The sequence below is a fragment of the Carcharhinus amblyrhynchos genome, chromosome 3 (genome assembly GCF_965287045.1).
Source record: "Carcharhinus amblyrhynchos chromosome 3, sCarAmb.v2.hapA, whole genome shotgun sequence".
Lineage (NCBI taxonomy): Eukaryota > Metazoa > Chordata > Chondrichthyes > Carcharhiniformes > Carcharhinidae > Carcharhinus > Carcharhinus amblyrhynchos.
The window spans coordinates 74,759,835-74,783,660 of record NC_137326.1 but is presented as its reverse complement, the minus strand read 5'-3'; the positions used below and the strand labels follow the sequence as shown (position 1 = coordinate 74,783,660).

General features: G+C 40.3%; 1 protein-coding gene across 3 annotated transcripts in view; it reads right to left on the bottom strand.

Annotated features, from left to right (window-relative positions):
- wdr33 (WD repeat domain 33) overlaps positions 1-23,826 on the bottom strand; it is a 101,978-nt gene that overhangs the window by 10,247 nt on the left and 67,905 nt on the right. For all 3 annotated transcript variants that reach the window (XM_080185305.1, XM_080185307.1, XM_080185306.1), the window contains 11 exons: positions 21,276-21,402; positions 19,629-19,783; positions 17,032-17,110; positions 16,572-16,682; positions 12,032-12,129; positions 11,542-11,628; positions 10,850-10,989; positions 9,839-9,991; positions 8,012-8,806; positions 4,430-4,526; positions 1,813-2,287 (listed from right to left, as the gene is read on the bottom strand). In XM_080185305.1, the coding sequence (XP_080041431.1) occupies positions 1,813-2,287; positions 4,430-4,526; positions 8,012-8,806; positions 9,839-9,991; positions 10,850-10,989; positions 11,542-11,628; positions 12,032-12,129; positions 16,572-16,682; positions 17,032-17,110; positions 19,629-19,783; positions 21,276-21,402 (2,317 nt within the window). The remainder of the gene's footprint in view (positions 1-1,812; positions 2,288-4,429; positions 4,527-8,011; positions 8,807-9,838; positions 9,992-10,849; positions 10,990-11,541; positions 11,629-12,031; positions 12,130-16,571; positions 16,683-17,031; positions 17,111-19,628; positions 19,784-21,275; positions 21,403-23,826) is intronic.

The window sequence follows — 23,826 nt, the reverse complement described above, 5'->3', positions numbered from 1 at the left end:
GTCATCATTAGGTTTTAATTCCAAGTTAATTTAAATTCCACCATCTTCTGTGCTTAACTGTGGAGACTTAGTGCGTTATAGCTACAAGCTGCAGTTTTACACTCACAGTAGTAGTATCTTTAGGAATATGTTTGCTGGGCCCAACAACCTGTCCTTTTTGGCTTGATCCAATTCTATACCTCTCAAATTTCGACTAGGGCATCTCCCAATTATCATCACCTTCTATTGCCAAATTGATTCTTAATATTTAGAAAATGTAATCAATTTCAGAACACTCACATAATGAACTTCGTTGAATGCTTTTTGAAAAATATAAATAAACTGCATTTTAATGGTTCACTGGGTTATACTAGGCCCTCAGCACAACCACTTCCTCAAGGAATTCTCAAAGAAATGTATGTCGCAATCTATAACACCATGCTGAAAGCTCTTCCTTAAATATAATGCCCTCAATTTTTTCCAATATGAGTTTTTAGGTTAGCTAGCTTGCAATTGCCAATTTGTACTTCATTCCTTTTTGAATACTTAGAACCACATTGGCAACCTTCCAGCCCTTGTCTATTGGAGTATTTACGGAGCTCTGTGTAATGTCAAGGTATCATACATTTCACTTCATTCCTTGGACATTGTATTCCCAATGTGTCTCATGAGTCCCAGGAACCTTCCAGTTTCTGCTTAACATATTTTTACCAGCTTCTCTAATGCGCTACACATGTCTGCGCCCATTCACGCTGATGTATTATCATTAGTATAACAAAGTCCTCCTTTGTTGTACTAATGACAGCAAAAATGTGAGTTTCCCTCACCGAAAACTGATAGCAAAGTTGGGAGATCGGAAATGCACAGCATAATGCAAAAATTCAGAAGTTGCAGTCAGTGAGTGTACAGAATCTCCACCATTAAATGTGAAAAATTTTCACAAAGTGCAATCTCCAATGTAATCACGGTTTGGCGAGAATTTCACTCATTCACTCTTGGACTCCTCAAAAAGTTGCATTTTGTTGAATGAGAGTTTACTGAGGTTTTAGCAAAGTGCTAACTTCAACATCTTTACCAGCCCTAAGAAACTAATTTTCTACTTGTTGAATATCAGATTTCTCTGAAACAGTAAGAGGTTGCATTTGAAAAAACAATTTTATTATTTTCAAGTCTGTTTATCTTTATTTTAGCTCCTTCCTTAATATTTACACATTTATTTCACTATCTGAATATACAACTTAAAAGTGAAGATTTTTAAGTCGTTTTAACTTCCTGGTTTGCGGTATGTGAATACTTCAATTTGATTGGTTGTTTCCCTTTAGTTGCTGACCTTACTAAACCATGCAAGAGATCACCTTAACTTGGTATTAGATTTAAACGTCTGTCAGGAAAGGGGAAAGCCATGCCAAAGAGATCACTAGATAATTGAGGTCTGTGTAAGTATTCCCAACTAGCTTCTAACTGCAAAATCTGGGCCACTGTAAAGGATATGACTGATATTCCTTTATGGGTACATTCATTCCTATTAATAATTTGCTCTAAGTTATCTTTTAACAGACACACTAGTTCTTTGACCTCCTTTTCACTGGTAACATAGTCGTCATACATTGGCTACTTGCTGTAACTTGTTTGTACGACAAAGCTCAATAAATTGCACTTCCAGCTGAAGGAATGTTTCACTTCACTAAGCAAAAACTGTGGGTCTAAAATTATACTGGGTCTCATTTAAAATCCAGTTGCGTACATATTTGTGAATAAAATTAGTGCTTTTGATTTACTAGAGCTACATGCAACAGAGTTCCCCATTTGTTACCACTGAGAATTTATTCTCACCTGTCATCCCTTCGCCCACGAAAGCGCATATCGTCTGGCTCCCTCATGAATCGTTCATCTAATGGTTTCCTTCCATCCCAACCTTGAGGTGGACCCCGGCTTGGGCCTCTGTGCTCAGGATCCCCAAAGTCCCTGTACTCCTGATCAGGAGGAAAATCCCGCTGAGGACCAGGCCCCCGTCTCCAGCCCTCATCAAGGGGTAGCGGACCCATACGGTTCTCAAACTCCCGCGACCTGTGGCTGTATCGCTCGTCCTTCCGGTAATCATCATGATACTGATCTGGTCCTTCAAAACGATCGTGGTAGTCTTGGGGTGGGCCTCGTCTCTCTGCAGACCCTCTGTTTTCCCGAGGATCATTCCAGTCATGGGAACCCCTGTAAGGAGGTCCCCGTTCAGGATCACGCTCTGTGCTCGGATCACGCCTCATTTCTTGTGGATGGCCCATGTGATGGTTCGGAGGACCATGAGATTCACCTGTCAAAGCAAAACAAGCTTGAAACTTAATTAATACAAAAGTTGAACTACATGTGCACAAACACAAGAGGATCATTCTCCTCCTGCGCAGTGGTATTTAACTGAGCAGATTGACTGTCCAGCCAAAATACACCTAATCACTGATGGCCCATTCACTGGTCAAAGACTAAAATAGCAGCAAGAACTGGGGTTCTGAAATCATATATTTGGAACACTCAACATTATTACATGTTTTTATTTGTCAGATATCTTTCATTCAATCATTGAAATATTTGATTTCCTTTAGACAGCCAAACAGACAAGAAACGAGTGAATAGGAACTGTGCTGGATTGTCCAACGAATATTAAAAAAAACTTGCATTTACATTGCACCTTTAACTTCAGGATGGCCCAAAATACTTAGCAGACATTCAAGTACTTTTTAAAGTGTTTCCCTATTTTCATGTATATAATGTGTTTTGTGCACAATAAGCTCACAAAAATAGTAACATAATAATGGGTAGATGGTAGCTGATGGAAACATATTTGCCAGGATACCAAGGGGAACGCTCCTACTCATTTTTATCAACAGATTGGCCTCAGATTAACATGTCATCCTCCAACAGTATAGCACTTTCTTAGTACTGAACTGGGAGTGCCAGCCTACATTTTATATACAAGTCTTTGGAGTGAGACTTGAATCTAGAACCGATTGACTAAGAGACAAAAGTGCTACCCACTGAATCACAGTTGAAACTGAATGAGAAGTGACTTTTCAAACTTCTGTAAGTCAATCCACAATCCTCTGATTCTGTAAACACTCAAACCTCTTAATGGGTTAATCTGAAAACTTATAAATGGGTTAATTTGCAAAACTCTAATGAAATAATTCCTCAATGTATGTTAGAATTATACCTGACAATGTGTACTTTAATGGATCATCTGCAGTATTGATTTGAGGTCATGCAATGAAAGACAAAGATGTTTTACTGAAGCTCACTGGTCACAGAGCTCTTTTCTAGCACTGTGTGGAAAAGTGATCCAGCCTAAAATCCAGTTGTACTAGAATCGAAGGTGATCCAATTTCTGCCTTTATTAGGTGTGATAATGGTTTAAACGCAAGACATTTTCCTAAACACACACACTATCTTAAATGAGGCACACTTATCTGACCTCGACAACGTCACAAATGGCAACACGCATTGCAGCTGCATTTGAAGTAGTCCAGTGTTAGAGCCCTAGAAACTGAAAGACTATTTCAAGAACAAACATTAGGTCAACCTTTGCAACACTCTTACTTAATGAGCAAAAGATGAACATGTTTTTAGGCAATGTTTCATTCAGCATACAATATGTCACATAAACTGTCTGAGTCGGGATGTAAACTTGAATTAGTAAACATCTCACTTGTCTTTTTAAAGTCACATCTTTTCCTAGCCTTCCAAACATTTTGTGGACAGAACCAAATGCAAATCCACTTCAGTTGGGGTTGCAAATCTTTATGGGTCAATCAATGCCAATTATCTATCCAACAAGAAGAGGAGCAACCCCCTGAAGGTTCAACAGGTTTGAGAAGGTTTCATCTTGCCTCTTCTGAATTTTGCTAGTCACCTGGCCAAAAACAGATGATCAACTGAGATTAGTGAGTATGACTGGCAGATATATTGACCATCCAAATATCACCTGCTGTTCGAGAATCAACCATTGACAAAAGAAGCTAGTGAGTTGGCCAATCAGCTTAATTTTTCCTCAATCGGAGCCTTATATTCTCATTGTTCACTCTATGGATGCACTGTTTCGACAACATGATGCATCAAGAGTCTTATTTCAAATTGCTGCAGGATCAATAACATCGTATTTGTAATTTGTGCTTTGTTGTCCGGACTCTGTTTTTGCATCTTATTTATTGTAATTTGTTAGCATATAATTTTTTCACCAAATTTGGGAATAACCTGCATAAAGGAATCACTGTTGCTTCTTCCCTCTCACCAAAGTTTGAATATTACTGCACAAGATAGTTACAAAATAACAATGAACCTTTATCTTTCTTTAACTCTTAATAACCTTTGTGCACAGGAAAGTTCAACAAGGCAGAGTGATAAGTGTGAAGCTTGGATGGGTTTGTTGAATAAATCTGCCTATTTGCAGTGCTGCTCTTCTCACCTTTGTTCGGTCCTGGACCTGGAGGTCCCTGATTAGAAGCAGGTAATCGAACTGGTCCCTGTGGCACCATCATCAATGGAGGAACTTGATTTGGAGCCTTACGTAAGAAAACAGAATAACAAATGAGACACAGACCCAATTAAAAAAAAGCCTTTGATGATTCATAAACCAGGCTGGTCAGAAATCAGTCAAATGCTGGGAAACCAGGAAAATTGAGCCAAAATTATGGAATTTTATTTTGCACCTTGCTTTTCTGGTTAAATCTAATTTGGTCAGAAATAGAACGTCTGTTGAAGAAGCACTTTCTTCACAACATCAGTTTAAGAGACTTTTCAAAGTTTTTCTTAAAATGAATTTGGTTTCATATAAAACTGAATAGAATGAGTTATTGAGCCTGTTATGAGAGTGTTATTTATCCGAATAAATATATTCCAATTCAATTCAATCAAGTCCAATTAAATATAACTCAACAACGACTTCAGTTACTATAGGATCACACCACCCCAAAGCACCTCGTGCTGGGTAGCAGCAGTGGAAGAGAGGTAGATCCAGACATTGAGTAGGAACAGGGTGTCGAGTTAGAGAAGGTGACCATAAGAGAGGTCAAAAAGGTAGGTTGTCAGAAGGTGAATTCCAGACTTAAAACTGGAACAGCAGAAGGAATGGAAAGAGCCAAGGGTGAGGGTGGAGATGGTGGTGGTGGTGAGGGCGGAGATGGTGGTGGTGGTGAGGGCAGTGCGTGTGGAATATTATACAGTAGTTCTTTCAAGATTTTAATCCGTCATGTTCCAGTTAATTGGAAGAAGTAGGTGCTGGCAGAAAGGCCATTTTAATTGTGTACATGTTAAATGATTTTCCAAATTGCTGAGCTCCTCACCAACTCTCAGTTAGTTCTCCTAATTAATCATTGGATCTCACTACTTAAGGGAAAGGTCTGATAACATTCAAATAGATCTGGATGAAGTATAGGAGTTATCAAATAACAAATGGAATCAATGCGAGTAAAGAAAAGGTGAAACACGTTGGTACAGTAATACAAAACAGATGTAACTGAGTAGGTGCCCAATGACAAATTGTATTTCAGTGCAGTTATCAGACTTGCTTTTCTATGGTATCTTTTGTGACAAGGTGTCCCAAAATGCTTTATGAAGTACTCGAAGTGGAGTCACCAATGTAATTCAGAAGAAATGGCAACCGATTTGCACACGGCAAACTCTTACACACAATCTGTTTTGCAATGCTGATTGAAGGATAAGTATTGGCCACGATACTAGGGATAACTCCCCTGCTCGTCTTTCAAAAATATTTAATGACTAATCTGAAAGATAGTGCAAACTCCCTCAGTATTGCACCGGAAGATCAACAGGAAGCTGTCAAGAAAAATCCTATTCCCGGATTAAGATGCATTTCAATGGTGAGGTCATTCACAATAATGGACTGAAACTTTCTAAAGGATATTGTAACACAGAAGACAAGAATGACCACAATGACTCTGGGACATGCACTTCTGGCTGACAGAATTTAAACAATCCTCATTAAAAGAGTTGAGTTTGGATATGGTTCAGGCCTTTAATATGTTGTAGAGAAAATGGAAAGGTAATTTCTCTTAATCCACCATGCTCTTATCAGAGGTGGGAAACACCATTACTGAGTTCCTTTAGCTACACAGAAAATAGGTGGATGAGACCTTCTCAAGGGCATTTAGGTTGGGCAATAAAATGGATGGTCAACTAGGAATATTTATTCAAATCCTGATTGAGACCTCAAGCCTTTAGCCTTCTAACCCAGAGGTAAAAATGACGCCAACTGAACCAAAGGACATAATAGCCACATGGTCCTGCAGGAAACATGAGTGTATTTCCAAAAGGCACATTAAGGATGAAGCACTGCTGCATGACACAGTAAACTGCATTGAGAAGAATCAACAAGCCATTCATTCCATAGAACATAAGAAATAGGAGCAGGAGTAGGCCATCTAGCCCTTCGAGCCTGCCCCGCCATTCAATAAGATCATGGCTGATCTGTCGTGGCTCAGTTCCACATTCCCGCCCTCTCCCCATAACCCTTAATCCCCTCGCTTATCAAAAACCCATCAACCCGTGTCTTAAAAATATTTAGCAAGGCAGCCTTCACCACTTCAATGGGCAGAGAATTCCAGAGATTCACCACCCTTTGAGTGAAGAAGTTCCTCCTCAACTCCGTTCTAAACTGCCCCCCCTTTATCTTGAGGCTGTGCCCCCTAGCCCTACTGTCCTTTCTGAGCGGGAAGAGTCTCTCCACCTCTATCTTATCCATCCCATTCATCATCTTATATGTCTCAATGAGATCTCTCCTCATTCTTCTAAACTCTAACGAGTACAAGCCTAGTCTATTCAGCCTCTCCTCATAGTTCAACCCCCTCAACTCCAGTATCAGCCTAGTAAACCTCCTCTGCACTCCCTCCAAGGCCAAAATATCCTTGCGTAAGTGCGGCGACCAAAACTGCACACAGTACTGTACTTACTCTACCTTAATCTCCCAATGGAATACAAAATGCATCCAGTCCTCAAAGGTAACTGAGCAAAAGATACAGGACATCTATCTGCCCAACTGCATTCCACAGAGGCTAATCAGCAGTCAAGTACGACTTTCACCGTGGCTCAGCAGCCACACTCAGCTCTGGGCCAGAAAGCTGTGGTTTCAACCCCCTTTGCAGAACCTGAACTAAAATCTAGGCTAGCAATACTAAGGGATTGCAGCTTTGTTAAAAGTAGCAGTCTTTTGATGAGAAATTAGTCTGCACTTCAATGAAGGTCAATCACAGATGACAAAGAATTGCCCTATCTTTTATGTAAAGGATTAATAGATCAATCATATATGTTATCTGTTAGATTTTCTTTTGCGCAAAATGGGTGTTAAGTTAAATACAATTGCTTTCAAAGCAAACTCTTGCAGCTGAAGCACTTTGAGATGTTTTGCAGAGACATGTGCCATGTAAATGCAAATCTTTTATTCTTTAGACTTAATATGTTGGAACATTTAAAAATACCAAGGAAGCTTGCAAGTGAAACAACACGAGCTAGAACATTTCTTGTTTCCAAGTTAATATCCTAATTTGCATATTTCTAAAAGTGTCCTCAAAGTAAGTTCCATTCCGCATGATGGAACAGATTATTCAGAACCATACGAGTGGAGAACATATTACCTGTGGGCCACCTTAATACACAGATTTTCAATTATCATCAACACTTTGATTGCCTCAGTAATGCATGCTGTTCTATCTAGCCTGCACGTCACTGCTAACATGGATGCCCCCCACCTTTCTCTCTTTGAGGCTACTGACATTTGCCATTTCACGTGTTAACACGCCTGATCATTAGCAGTGGAAAACTGGAATAGTGAGCAGAATTGCTGGCCAGCTATTAACTATTCCCATGTTGACCAAGCTGATGTAATTGTGAATAAAACATTTTCTAAATCAGTACCTGTCTTCAAATATTAAGTTCAAACCAAAAAGCTTCCTACATTTTCAATGTTGTACTGTATATAGATATGCTTTGCATAATACTCGGTGTAAAATATAATAAGTACAAGATGACTTACCTGGTTGAATGGCATTCTAGGTCCATCACCCAATAATGACGGCTTGGCTGGTTGCTGAAAGGAAGGAGCTTGATGTGGCGGTCCTTGTGCGTTTGAACTACCTGGCTGAGAATGTGGTGGCCCTCCTGGTGCACCCTGAGGCCCTTGAGGTCCTGATGGTCCTTGCATGCCCTGGGGATGTCCTTGCATTCCCTGTGGAGGGCCTTGCATTCCCTGAGGAGGTCCCTGCATCGGAGGACCTTGCATCCCTCTTGGGCCTGTCGGCCCCTGCATTCCCTGGGGTCCTGGATGTCCTTGTGACCCCGAATGACCTTGGGGTCCCAAACCTTGTTGAACATGCGGTCCTTGCTGTCCTTGAGGTCCAGGATGATTTTGGGGGCCTTGAAAAGCCTGTGTTGCATGTGATCCTGGATGTCCCTGAGGTCCTGAAGGACCTCCTGGACCATGAATTCCTTGTGGCCCTGCATGTGTTTGGGGACCCATTAATCCTTGTGACACCACAGGACCCTGCATGAGTGGGGGAACTTGAAGACCCATTTGTCCTGGAGGTGCTGGTGGTCTGAAATTGCCTTGAGGTCCTGAATGTCCGTGTGGCATATTCATCTGCATCTGCTGAGGTGCATGTGCCTGTTGAAATCCTTGAGGAGGTTGAGAGATAAACCCTTGCCCTGGGAAGGACTGTGGTGGTAAAGAAGCTCCTTGTTGCTGCTGCTGTTGTTGCTGCTGCTGCTGCTGTTGTTGTTGCTGTTGAACTTGTTCGGCCTGTTTTTGTGCCATCCTTTCAATCTTGAGTTGCTGCATGGAAGGAACAAAACAGACAAAAGGTAAAAATCTTTCCCTTCCAATTCAGACTCTTATCGGAAACTACAGAAGAAACTGGGTATATACTTCAGTCTAACATGGCTGAAGGAGGGCATCAATCACTTTTTCTTAAACAGGGCTATATGACATTGATAATGTCAAGTAATGATAATTTTCCACTCCTGATCCCAACCACATTATATACTATTTTGACTACCACAAATTTAATGGTGGAAATATTCAAGAAGCAATGATGGGAAAGCAACTAATGCAGCTCTGCAATGGAATACTGGGTTTAGGCAGTGATCTGAGACGTACAAATCACAAAGTCCAGTTCAATTGCTGTCTCTGCTGAATTAGTCCAGAGGCAGAGAAGATAAATAATTGGATTCAAAGCCTGTGTGATCACCCTTCAGAGACCATTGTAACAGCCACCTAGTGATTCCAATTGAGAAAAAAATAGGGCTCGGCTGTAATGTCCTGAGTTCATGGTTACTTTGGTTGCTAGTGCAATAAACCCTTGCATATGATAAGCCAGCATCAGCAGCATTAGTTGCCCCCTGCAGTCTGAAACTAAAATAAAAAAGTAGAGCTGTTGTATACAAAAGTAATAAGACAGAGGATCTCCACAGCATGAGAAGAATTACTTGCGCCGCTGGGAAATGAATGCACAAGTGACTCAGTACAACATTTCCTCTGATTTTCCCACTCCATTAAAGGAGTATGGCATCAGCTGAGACCATTAAATAATTGTGCAAAGATATATTTCCATACCTAACCTGTTTGAGAGGTAACATGCTGCCTCTTCAATGTGACATCCTCATGGATCACCCAACATTTTAACATTTGCTTCATCCGTTGGATCCAACAATCAATAGTCAAAGATTCCAACAATTTAGTTTGCATTTCTATTCATGCTAACAAAGATATTTAAGAGCTAATACCTACAAATAAACTTTTAAAGAGCCACTGACAACACATTTGAAGCGCCCAGGTTATAAGGAAGGAATTGCAATCTCCCCTAACCTCTAAGAGCAGCGGATTGGTGTATTGTAGAGCTGCCATCTCTTGCTCAATCTCTGCTTGAGATTTCTTCTTTTCATCCTGTTTCTTCTCTTCCGTCCTTTCAATCTTTGGTTCTTCAATAGGGACTGTGAGAACCTTATTTTGGGACCATGCCTGCAGTCAGAAGGTAGAGATTACATAACATTCACATCTGTTTCCCATCTTAAAATCCCACTATTTTCCCATGTTTCTGTCGCTTTAAATTCCTAACTGCCCGCTTCACTGAATGATGTTCACACAGTGGATGGTGAGGTTTCATTTGCACTTGTAAAAACGAGTGGAAATTTGCTTTAAGTAAGCCAGGAATACGTTCTGTAGTTGATGCAAATTAGTTGTTTAATACATACATATCATGGGGATAATGCAAGGAGGGGAGATGGTGGCATAACCGTAATGTCACTGACTAATAAATCCAGAAGTCCAGGCTAATAGCCTAGTGACATGGGTCCAAATCCTACCACGGCAACCGGCAAAGCGAAATTCAATTAATAAAATTCAATTAATAAATCTGGAACATAAAGCTAGTCTCAGTCGTAGTGATTGTTGCAAAAATCATTAATGTCTTTGAAGAGGGGGAAATCTGCCATCTTTACCCGGTCTATATGTGACTCCAGGCTTGTAGCAATTAACTACCATCTGAAATTGTCTAGCAAATGCCTTCACCCCATAAAAGAAGAAACCCTGCATACTCTCCATCTTACCCAGTATACCCTCACTCTCCCAAAGTTAGATATAATAAGGTTCTCTAAACAGTGGCAGTGTCCATTCCCTTTTCCAAGTAGTCATGCAAGAGTCTATGTAATGAATGGCAATGGGCTACTCAACTATTAGATCGTTTCTGATGAAGGATCATCAAAATGCAATGTTAATATTGTTTCTTTCTTCATAGATCCTTCTAGCTCAGTATGCATCATATAATGAGTTCAAAACAGGTCAATTAAACAGGAGTGAATTATACTAGATCTATCCGACCTGTTGAAACTGCACAGGAATTGGCTTTGCATAGGGTACTTTCTTCTGTATCACTTTCTTCTGATCCTTTAACATCATCTCATCCATGCCCCAATCCAATCCTGGGATTGCCATCTCCACCTCATTCACCTCTTCTTTGTCTGTAAATAAATCAGGCTTTAGAAGGCTATGAAACCAAGTAGCAGATTTTTGAATTGTTTTCACGTGACTCACTTTAACAGATCTAAAGATCATAAGTGCAGCCAAAATTTTTTTTTAATGAAAGAATTGCTGGTATGCTGACCCTCAGCAGTATCCAATAAGTGCCTGTTTTTACTTTAGCAAATAATATAATTAGTTATCTTTGTTATGGTGCTGTGCTAGATAAACAATGTGACTTCTCTGCTGAGTTTTATTAGATTGCATCAAATATTTATCTTTCGCCCTCCACTTTGCCAATTTGTTTCCTTTGCTCTACTTAAGGGGCTAACTTTCTGCTGAGGTAGTGTCCCAGTGGGATTGGTATTTGAATAACTCACCCAGAAGACAATTCTTTATATTTGAATTGAACAACTATTCAACTATGTTGCGCCAACTTTAGTGACAAATTTAACAGAATGATAATGCAAATGGTTCAGTTGGTCAAAACACAGATTCGTGTACAAGAGGTAAAATCTGCTTACTGACAATATAAAATTCTGTGATCTACTTACTGGCCTGCTCTAGTTCCAAAGCCTGTTTCAGTTGTTCCGGAATACCCATCCCAGGAATACTCGATAGACTGTTGGGTTCAATGTCATCTGTGGAATTCCAAATGTAAATAAAAGTTCAGGGTGTGTGCAGAAAGTTCCATCTTTATGAAATATTGTGCTTAAATGTTTATTTCCGTTTACAGGAAGTGTGTGAGGCAGTAAACAACTCCTGTGCTGGTCAGTGGCTGAGTGACACATTCTCACCACACATGGAACTATTTAGTGTGAGGTATTTCTGATAGGACTGTGCATTTAACAAGATTTGCAATCTTGCTATAGCCCATGATCATGTTGTATTATATTCTGTACATTAAATAATGTTTTCTGATGGTTTGTTTCTTAGCAGGAAGTTATTTAATTTACTGAAATGAAAGTATAGTCTGGTCTCTTCTACTATTTATGACCCTGTAAAGTAGTACATAAATTCGGATACTGCCTTTTCGATTCTTACCATACTCGCCAACTGCTTCATCTGACATCCCTGGCAGCAGATTGAGATTATAGCGATCCCTCATTTTATCGCCAGGTCTGTTTCTTGTCCAAAATTTGCTGCCAATGGAAAGTTGCATGTAATTTAACATATTGCTAGACTGGCTTTATAGTATTAAGAACACTTACTGAGCCATAGCCATTCTCATTCCTTGAACAGGGTTAACCTTCACATTTAATATTTGGCCAAACTAGGACAGAACAATAGAGTCACAGAGGTTTACAGCATGGAAACAGGTCCTTCGGCCCAACTCGTCCATGCTGCCCTTTTTTTTAAAACCCCTAAGCTAACCCCAATTGCCCACATTTGGCCCATATCTCTCTATACCCATTGTACCCATGTAGCTATCTAAATGCTTTTTAAAAGGTAAAATTATACCCGCCTCTAATACTATCTCTGGCAGCTTGTTCCAGACACTCACCACCCACTGTGTGAAAAAGTTGCCCCTCTGGACACTTTTGTATTTCTCCCCCCTTAGCTTAAACCTATGCCCTCTAGTTTTAGACTCCCCTACTTTAGGGAAAAGAAAATGACTATCTATCTTGTCTATGGCCCTCATTATTTTATAGACCTCTATAAGGTCACCCCTCAGCTTCCTACCTCCAAAAGAAAAAGTCCCAGTCTATTCAGCCTCTCCTTATAACTCACTCCATCAAGCCCTGTAGCATCCTAGTAAATCTTTTCTGCACTCTTTCTAGTTTAATAATATCCTTCCTATAATAGGGTGACCACAATTGTACAAGACATTGGCCTTACCAATGTCCTGTACAATTCCTGTAATGTTCTGACTGATGAAACCAAGCATGACGAATGCCTTGTTCACCACTCTGTCCACCTGTGACTCTACTTTCAAAGAGCAATGAACATGTACCCCTAGATCTCTTTGTTTTGTAACTCTCCCCAGTGCCCTACCATTAACTGAGTAAGTCCTGCCCTGGTTCAATCTGCAAATGCATCACCTCGCATTTGTCTAAATTAAACTCCATCTGCCATTCGTCAGCCCACTGGCCCAATTGATCAAGATTCCATTGCAATTGGAGATAACTTCCTTCACTCTCCGCTATGCCATGAATCTTGGTGTTATCTGCAAACTTACTAACCATGGCCCCAGTATGTAGTGTTCTATGTTCTATGTTCTATTAAATCATTAAAATAAATGACAAATAACAGTGGGCCCAGCGCTGATCCCTGAGGCACACCGTTGGTCACAGGCCTCCAGTTTGGAAAACAGCTCTCTACAACCACCCTCTGGCTTCTGTCAATTTTGTATCCATTTAGATACATCACCTTTGATCCCATGAGATTTAACTTTATGCAACAACCTACCATGCGGTACCTTGTCAAAGTCCATGTAGACAACATCAACTGCACTGCCCTCATCTGCCTTCTTGGTAACCCCTTCAAAAAACTCAATCAAATTTATGAGACATGATTTTCCACTCACAAACACATGATATAGCTCCTTTAAGAGTAGGTAATAACAGTGCTTCGTTTCAATGTACACCAACTCCTATGGTCTCCTAAACTTTTATCCCTAATGGTTTCCAGGATTGAAATCTGTTTTCCAATGTGTGGTATTTGAACAAATGAGTGAGAAATGCATAATGGAATTAAACATCTGGTAGACATATATAGAGGGAACTCTCCAGGACTTGATGACCACAGAAGGTGCGTTCATAACATAGCCAAGTAGTTTGGTTAGCAGTTTGTAAATCTTTCTAATCTGAATGCAGTTGGTGGAAACAATGGGAAAGACTTTTTGTCAACTATGCTTGATGGGAAGTGGCACCCCTGAAGTCACTGCCTCTGGTTAGGAAAAACTAACTATCGAAACACTCAATTTGCCTGCCTCATACACTACTAAGTGAGGGAAGGAAAAAAAATGACATAAGAATATAAAGAGGAGTAGGAGTTGGCTCTTCAGCCCTTCTGGTTCACTCTGCTATCTATTGGCTGATCTTTCACTTCAATGACATTTTCCTGCACTATCCCTGTACCCTTTGATGTTTTTAATCTATAGAAATCTATCCATCTTAGTCTTGAACATAATCAGTGATTGAACCTCCACAGTCCTCTGGGCAGGGAATTACAAAGATTCGCCACCCTCTGAGTGGAAAAATTGCTCTTCATTCCAGTCCTAAATGATCTCCCCCTTACTGAGAGACTGTCCTTTCTGGTTCTAGACCCCCTCAGATAAGGGAAACATCTGCCTGCATCCACTATGTTGAGCCCAGTAAGAATTTTGTGTGTTTGAATGATATTACCTTTCATTTTCCTAAACTCGAGAGAATAAAAGCCTGGTTTATTTAATCTTTCCTCACAGGTCAATCTCTTCATCTCAGGAATTAGTTACATGGTAGTAGTGTGTAATGTCTACGAGATGCACTGCAGGAAATCACCAGTGGTCTTTAGGCAGCACTTTCCAAACCCAAGACTGTGACCATTTAGAAGGACAAAGGTGGCAGACACATGGGAATAGCACTATCTGGAAATTCCAAGTCACTCACCATCCTGACCTGGAATTATATTGCAGTTCCTTCACTGTCACTGGGGACAAAATTCTGGAACTCACTCCCTAACAGTATTGTGGGTATACCTTCACCACAGGGAACTGCAGCAGTTCAAGGAGGCGGCTCACCACTACTTTCTCACGGACAATTAGGGATGGACAATAAATGCTGCCCTAGCCAGTGACATCCACATCCCATAAATGAATCAAAAAAAAATCTTTGTTGCACTTCCTCTATGGCAAGTACATCTTTCCTTAGATAAGGTGACTAAAACTGTATACAATACTTCAAGTGTGATCTCACCAAGGCTATATATAATTGCAATAAGACATCTTTACTCTTATACTCAATCCTCTTGTAACAAAAGCCAATATACAATTAGTCTGTTTAATTGCTTGCTGTACCTACCTTTTAGCTACATTTTAGGTCACCTTTTGAAGTTTAACACTCTCTAGCCTCACTATTGTATTACATTTAAATTTTTGCCCATGCACTTAGCCCCTCTAAATCTCCCAAAGCATTCTTGCATTTGTTATAAAATGCTATCATTAGCATCTTCTTATTTAAATTCGTTTGCTGATGTCAACAGTTGAATGCTTGCACGGACTGGCATCATCAGCAGTGCGGGTTTCACAGGTTTATCTTCGAATGTGGACCTGTGCACTAACTGCTGCTCCCGGTCCTGAGTTCTTGCTGTAATATAAGTTGATGTTTCTTTGTATATACAGCAGTTTGAATTTACTGATGCCTTCAACTACCTTTTGTGCGCGAAGTTACAGCGGTATCTGCCTCATAACTCACGCTTCCACCTAGATTTGTGGCATCTTCAAACCTGGAAATACTGGCCTGGATTTTCCAGTCCCCCGCCATGGTGGGTTTTCCCAAAGCTGATGTGAAGAGCCAGTGGCTGTCAACAAGGTTCCACCAAAGTCCACAGAACCATAAAATCCCCACGCTCCAGAAGTAGACCGTTCAGCCCATCAAGTCTGCACTGACTCTCCAAAAGAGCATCCCACCCAGGCCCAACACCGCCCTTCCCCATAACCTCATGCATTTGCCATGACCAATCAACCTAACCTGCACATCTTTGGACCATGGAAGAAAACTGGAGCACCCAGAGGAAACCCATGCAGACACAGGGAAAACTCCACACAGACCTGTCACCTAAGGCTGGAATCAAACTTTGGTCCCTGGCACTGTGAGGCAGCAGTGCTAACCACTGTGTCACCATACTGAGTCTAGGGGTGTTTGCAAGGCTCATCTGCCTCTCTGCAGAGGAATTTGCCAGGGGGGTTACCTCAGCTGGACTAGAACATCCCACTAGCGGGAAAGGTTGGAAAATCCTGTCCATTACATTTAATCCTCACATCCAGATCACTGATATAGATTGTGAATAGTTGGGGCCCAAGCACTGTTCTTTGCAAGACCCCATTAGTTATGGCCTGCCAACTTGAAAATGACCCTTTTATTATTCCTACCACTTTCTGTCTGTTAACCAGTTCTCAATCCATGTCAATATATTCCCCCCTCAATACCATGTGCTCTAATTTTGTTTACTAACCTCCTTATTAGCCTTATCAAAGCTTTTCACATTCACCTGTTCCCCTGGTTATATTCTCAAAAAACTCCCAACACGTTTAGTAAACATAATTTCCCTTACGTAAATGAACATTGGCTCTGCCCAATCCTAACACTATTTTCTAAATGTTCTTTTATTACTTCCTTTATGACAAATTCCAGCATTTTCCCTACAATTGATGTTAGGCTAACTGGTTTGTAACTTCCCGAATGTTTCTCTCCTTCCATTCTTAAATAGTGGGGTTATATTTGCTACTTTATTTTATTAAATCCTGTGGGTAGGACACATTGTTCATCAGAAACAGAGCTCCAGGACTGAAGGTTTGCTCTACATTACCTGCTTCATTACCCAATATAAGTTTAATTCAGTTCCCTAAGTATCTTTTAAAATTCTCTGTCAGCGAAGGTCATACCTGGTGTGGTCATTGGATCCTGAACAAAGTATGTGCCCAAGGGGGTGCCATGCCAGGCTCCAGATCATTCCTTCATGAGCCATTTCCATTCCTCCAACCTCCTTCTCCACACTGCAAACAGATACATTCAGAAACAGGGTTTGACTAAACTTGTTCAAAATACCACAGCAGAGCATGGACTAGATCAGTACTGCATTACAAAAGAAAATATTAATCTCATCAAGGTTCTCATTAAGTCTAACACAGAATGTGGACTGAAGACATTTTGGAAGTTGTGTATCTTAGTTGATGTGAAATTAATTAAAGTATATTTATTCTGACCAGGCTAGGAAAGTTATACATGGCCCTTATCTTCCACAAAGAAAAATCAAAAGGACAGGAAACAATCAGAGTGAATTTGTTTGGAAATGTTATATGTTACATGCCCTTTGCACACACCACATCTTCAGATTTTACTCACCCCACGTGCCAGAACAGCAAAGAGCCATCAGATCCCCCACTAGCAAACAGCCCTTCATGCACTGGATGCCAAGCCACAGCTGTAAAAAGAGGTAGGAGTCAAAGAAAGGACACAGGCTGAAATCATTTTATACTGCAATGCAGCCTTTCCATGACACAAGTTTAACCTTACTGCAACAATTCAGGGGATTTTTATTTTGTTTTCCTCTTTAGATGAGATAAAAAGTGATTTAAAAATTGGCTTCAAATATCTCAATTTTTAAAAGAGATCTTTGTCAGGCCACTGAAGAGAGCTGAGCAGACCCATCTTCACTTTGGATAAAAAACAGCTGTGCCACTGTCAGTTATCACATGGAGTCAAATTTTGCTTCCTAATTTGGCAGTTTCTTTTTACATGTTGCCGTGCAGATTGAGGTGAACAAGTACATAATTCCTAGTGATATGCTTCTTGGAGTAGATGGTAATTGTCTTAACATTAATACTTTTGATGTGAAAGGTCTATTTTGGCATGAAATCACTGACTTAGCTGCTTGACTTTAATTCAGGCTGCTCGTGAAGTTAAACAGTGTGACATCGCTGAAGGGAATCATTCCTTCAAATACGTATGTTTGAAGGGGAACAGTTTGATTCTATCTTTAATGTGCCCTTCAATATCTGTATTATAAGTAACTTGGTGTTTTTCTGCTTCTTGTGCTGTCACTAGTTGGCCTTAGCTTGAACATAATAGCCTGATTGGCTGTTATTTATCATCTTTCAGAGTGAACAGAACACTGTGGGAATTCCACAAGATTTCTAGCACAGTGAATTTATAAGTTGCAAAGAGTTCTATCCCACTCACGACACAAATGAGGTTACAGATTACAGTTCATTGAAGGCTTTTCCTCTCTATGCAAACTACCATTCTGCCATGAGCACAAGTTCTAGGCAGTAAGAAAAAGCTCAAATAGTGGCATTCACATCCAGAAATATTGGGACAACAAGGTTGCCCTGAATTGTAGTCATTTATATTGAATTAAGATAATCTGGATTCTATGGACCTACTTTAGACTACCAGATAAAATGGTAAATCTTCATGAAAACATGCCAGTTACCCCATGAGGCTGCATTACAGACACAATAACAGTCATCGAGATGTCTAAGGGCTTTATTGGAAGCCCCATAAATTCCTCCTACATTGGCAGATATCCTATTGATCACACTGGCATTAACCAATGCTTGTCACAGAATCATAGAGTTATACAGGCCCTTCAGCCCATCGTACCTGCATCAGCCATCAAGCACCTATCTACTCTAATCCCATTTCTCAACATTTGGTCTGTAACCTTGCACCCTTCAGCATCCCAAGTGCTCATACAAGAGCAGTCACTGAGGCAAATTCTGGCTGTGCAGGTTTTGCACTTATAGACATTTATGTTTGGGATTTTTATTTGTGTTTTTAGGTACCACTACAAAATTAGAATCTGGAAGTTCCATTGTGTCACAACTTGAAAAATTGAGTGTGGATCTGAGGCATTCTGCTGAAGATTTTCACATCAGCAAGGAATATAACTCACTGCGGTCACTGCAGCAAGTAGTCTAATTTGTGTTTAATCTTTGGTAGAGCTTGAGGTCTAGCATAAGCTGCAAACTTGGGGAAATAATATGGAAGTTGCCTGATAGGCAATACAGGTGTGTATATCATGGATCAGAGGGAAGGGTGTATATGATGCCATCACCTAAGAGCAAGATCATTCAACAAAGACACAATGGTTCAACCAAGCAAATTAAACCACAAAAACAAGTGGCCCAGATTTACAAATCATTGTCATGGATTTTGTAAGTTGTAAAAACCTACTACAAACTCTGAAAAATATGCAGCTTTAACTCAAAAGGAAGCAATGCAGTTGTTATAAACTTATACTGGTTTTGATAGGGCAACAGAAGTAAGATGTTTCTGAAAGAAGGATGGGAGGAATAAAGTTCACTTATGTCAGAGGCTGGAATAATGTATATAAAGAGAGCAACAATAAGGTTTATTACAGGAGTTAGGGACAGGTTTGATATGGATGGGCAGAGAATAAGTTATATGTATATGGGCAGGAATAAACATAGGGCGGGAATTAGGTTTATATCTAGGAGATTGGGATAAGGGTTATTATATAGACGGCTGGCCTTATGGTTCATAAACTAGAACAGCGAATAAGGTTTATATAAAGGGGTTGGGAATAAGGTTTATAGTGGGGGAATATAGTTTATATACGGTTTAAATATACAAACATAGAATAAGACTTATGTATAGCACTGGGACTTAAGAAATTGCATGTAATATGACTCACGCACTCCTTCAAAAACTAAAAGGGGAGGGTTTCTCCCTTTTCAATAACAGTTTATCAATTTGGATATGGAAGTTGAACAGAAAGACTCTTACATCTTATAATACAGGAGCTTAGTTCTGGTTGGTATATATCTGGACCTCACACTATTGCTGTACATGTGTTGGTTCATTCATGTTGCTTGGCAGAATGTTAACAAATGTCAAGTTAGGATTTCTGCCTGGCTGCAGAACTAGACTATTCATTTACTGCTCTGAAATGTGCATAAAGACAAAGATTTACTGACCTGTAGCCTCTTTTTTGTGGCCTCTGAAGACTTGCAGCTCCTCCTTCAAGTTACGGATGTCAAACATTTTGCAGAGGTGATCACGCGATGCTGTGAGAAGCCAATTCCCATTCTGATTCCATTTCACTTCCATCACTGTGTTTTTGTGGGCATGACTGGGGAGAGGTGTCACAATCACCAGGATATAAATTACTAAAACTTGACACTGATTTAACATTGCGAAATACACTGAATCTAAACATCAAGCCAAATTGCTAACTATCACACTGGCAAAGCAATTCAAAATTTAAGCTTCCCCCATCATATCTGTGCCGGCTCTCTACTGGAACATCCCAAAAGCCCTGTTTCTTCACTGCATCATAAGTTTACCTAAATTCTCCCTTTATGCATACAACGGTCTCTGTCACAGTCATTCTGCACTCCTATATCTCGTTACATAAGGACATTTCTTCTCTGGAAATTTTAAGTTGATAACCCCTTAACTTAGTCTGCAGTTCCAGGAAACAGTCTTTCCTTATTTACAATAGTGAATTCCCTTTGTAATCAAATTAAAAATCAATGAAATCCACTCTTGGCCTTTGCTGCTGCAGTAGATTTAACAGTAACATTTCAATTCTGTTTCCATAACTAAAGGTTTCATTCACTGAAAACCTGTGCCATTTGATATTCTTTATCCCACCATAATTAGATGCAGTTGCAGGATGCAGCTTCCTTGTTTCACACAGTCTTACTCTCCTGGCTTCCCTATTCCTTCCCCTTTAAGACATTTGATCTCAAGAGCCTGTCTTCCATTGTAGTCTTCCTTCTGGGAGCCTTCCCTGCTGTAGGTAATAGAAGTCTGCCAGCATCCCTTGTTGGTTCCACTAGCATCATACTGTTTGCTGCGTACCTCTGATTCAACATCAGGCTTCATGTTTTCTACAGTTCTATTCTTCTGTGTACAACCCCTTTGCCTGCCTCAGATTTAGTACTATTTGTAAGGGTAGGCACTTCTCCCAGGCAATATGCTGTCAACAGAACCTCAGTCCCTCTATTCCACCTTGAGTAGCATGAGATTCCAGGGCTCCTGGTTCTCCACTTGTATCAGGTGCTGTAGCTCATTGCTTTCACATTGTATGTTCCTCAGAGTTTCAGTTTGCACCTCAGTCACTGTAGCAATCAGCACCACAGAGAAGGGATGCAGAAAGAGAGGAAGATTGCTGCTTTGGAACATTTTTATGAGGTCTCACAAGGAAAACATCAAAAACTGCTTATATAGGAATAACTATAACTAGGCAGCACTCTGAGCTGACAACTTTCTTGAGTTCTTGCAATGCCCATCAGAGCCTACATTATATAAGCCGATTTAAAAGTGACAGTTTTGATTGAGAATTACAGTGCTTCAGTAAAAGTTCATCTACAAATAGGGCACTAAACTGCAGACTCCATTGGGACAGAGCTAAATGATATACAATGCACAAGCAGACTTTCTTAGTCAGGACTACATTTTGCTGGATGATACTCAAGAACTTGAAATTCCTGTTCAACCTTGATAAAACCACTTCCTTCCTGCTAATATTTTAATTAAGATGATCCCATTTGTTTCACTGGATCAGAAACCATTCTGACATTACAATATTTACTGTCTACATTTTAACCATCACTTACAGTGTTGCAAGGCTCTGACCCGTCTTAGGATCCCAGAATTTGATTGGCTGTTGGCTGTCTTTACTTCCTGATACAACCAATCCCTTGGTAGGATGCCAGTCTACACATTTCACATCGGCACCATGTCCTAGTGGGAGCATAAACACAACTGAACATTATTCAAAGCAAACTTCACTATATCTTCCCATCATTACATTGTGCTTTTGAACTCATACACCCACTTGATCAGAAATTAGCCAACTCCCCAGTGTCACATAGCAACCCTCAAATGCTCTTCAGCGCTTCCTTTAACCCCACCAATCAAGTAATGGACAGCACCTCTATGGAGTCAATGGACTCAGCAACAAAACCCCACCATTCAGTAACCCATATCCATCCACTCAGTTCAGCAAGTAACTCTACTGTTGCTCAGCAATGCAGGCAAGTGCTTCACAAACATTGCAAACTCAGCAATCATACACCCCCTTGACAAATAACTCAATCCCAACATTAGTCCTTCACAATTACTCGGCAACAAACCACTCAACAATATACATACCAGATCCCAGCTCAGAAATTTGTAACCTTATTTAATCATTCTACAATAAACACACATTCCTCCATACACAATGCAACGCCAGTGCTGCACAATACAATGGGTGGAGGACCTCCTTCTGCAATTCTGGAAATGGTGTTGAAACCAAAAGAGAAAATGTTGGAAAATCTCAGCAGGTCTGACAGCATTTGTAAGGAGAGGAAACAGCTGACATTTCTGGTCCAGATGACCCTTTGTCAAAGCTGATAATGCTGCTCTTTGCTTTCTTTCCACTTAATCTAAGCATACAGAAGCTAATTGTAATATGACTGATCCAACTGTGTTCACCACACTCATCATGAGCTCAGGATCTCAGCTATTAATTTCACTGAGAAACCAGGGTTCCCAAAAGCAGTCCTGACCCATCTGTTTGGTGATTATTTAAAGCGCAGAATATAACTGTGGGGAAAATAATGTAAATGTTCCATTTAAATAGACTTCAAGAGGACTGGAATTGATAAGTGAAAGATGCGTTGGTTATAAATTGGAATAGGGAACAATGGTTTCATTGAGCATGTTCCTTTTCGCCACTGGGCCCCCTTCTCTTTGTCACATACACATCACCTCTCAGTAACTTATCTCAAAGTGTGGCACACAGTCTTACTTTTACCCTTGACTTCAGGGCCGCTGCGATACTGCTGATTGTGCTGTGCCTTTCCAGCATCAAGTGAATGAGCCAATATTTCCTCCAATTAAGTAATGGCAAGATAACCACTCGATCAACTTACAACAGAAACCCTGCAACTCACACAATATTCTATTTCCTTAAGTGGCTGTTTGCATAAGCTTAAACCAACAGTTCAAGATATTGATATCCTGCTCAATACCTGCACTGAGCTTCAAACTCCACACCAGCCTAACAAAAGACTACCTTTCTCCATTTCCAATATATCAAGTGCTTCCATCTCTTCTCCTGTTTCCAAAACCATCCTAATATGGCCTCCCAAAATCCAATATATATCAACTCCAAATCATATAGAATTCTGATATTCACAGCTAATCTCTCTCATCAAAAACTGCAGTCCTTAACTACCTTCACTGACAGAGCCTTTAACCATCAATGGCCTTTCTCTTGTGCACCTGTCCCCACCTTCACAAGGCACCTATTAACTTGCCTCTTTGATCACATTCTTAGCCATCCTTCCTAACCACTCCTAGTTGATTTTTGATATCCACTACACTCCCGTTAAAGAAAGACTTGCATTTTATACCACCTTTCAGAACTTTGTATGTGTAAAGCCTTGTACAACGAGTTACTTTGGAAACAGTCACTTTTATAATGCAGGAAACACACCAGCCAATTTACGCAGTGCAGGCTTCCTCAAACAGCAGTGATATTCTGTTTTGCTGATGTTGGTTGAAGATTAAAAATTGGTCAGGACACCAGGGAGAACTCACCCATTCTTCTTCAAATAGTACTTTGCGATTTCTTACATCCAGCTCAAGGGCAAGATGGGAGATTGGTTACAGTCACATCTGAAAGATGGCACTTCCTCAGTACTGCACTGGAGCCTAGATTATGAGCTCAAGTCCCTGAGTTGGTCTTGAATTCACAACCATCTGATTCAGAAGCAATAGTGTTACCAACTAAGTCACAGCCATGAAGTCGTGAATTATGTTGCGATATTTCACTGTGATAACTCTCAGTTGTCAGTACCCAAGACAATTTGAGTTTTTTATTTTTTTGTCCTCTTCTGTCATCTAATCCAGTTTAAGATTGGATCATAGTATGCACTTTCATGACAATCTTAATAAAACACAGACTTACAAAACATAGGGAACAAAAGGAAGACTTTGAAAGCAGGGCGAAGGAAGATTTCTAGGACAAATATTTAGGAGCCAAGCTCCATAATTTGGTACATGATAAATGAAAGAGCAATCAGCAATGGCACTGTGGGAGCAGGGAATAATCCAACAGCTAAAGTATTTGCAGGGATGTACAGCTGAGATCACAGTGCTTTACAGAAAGGCTGTATG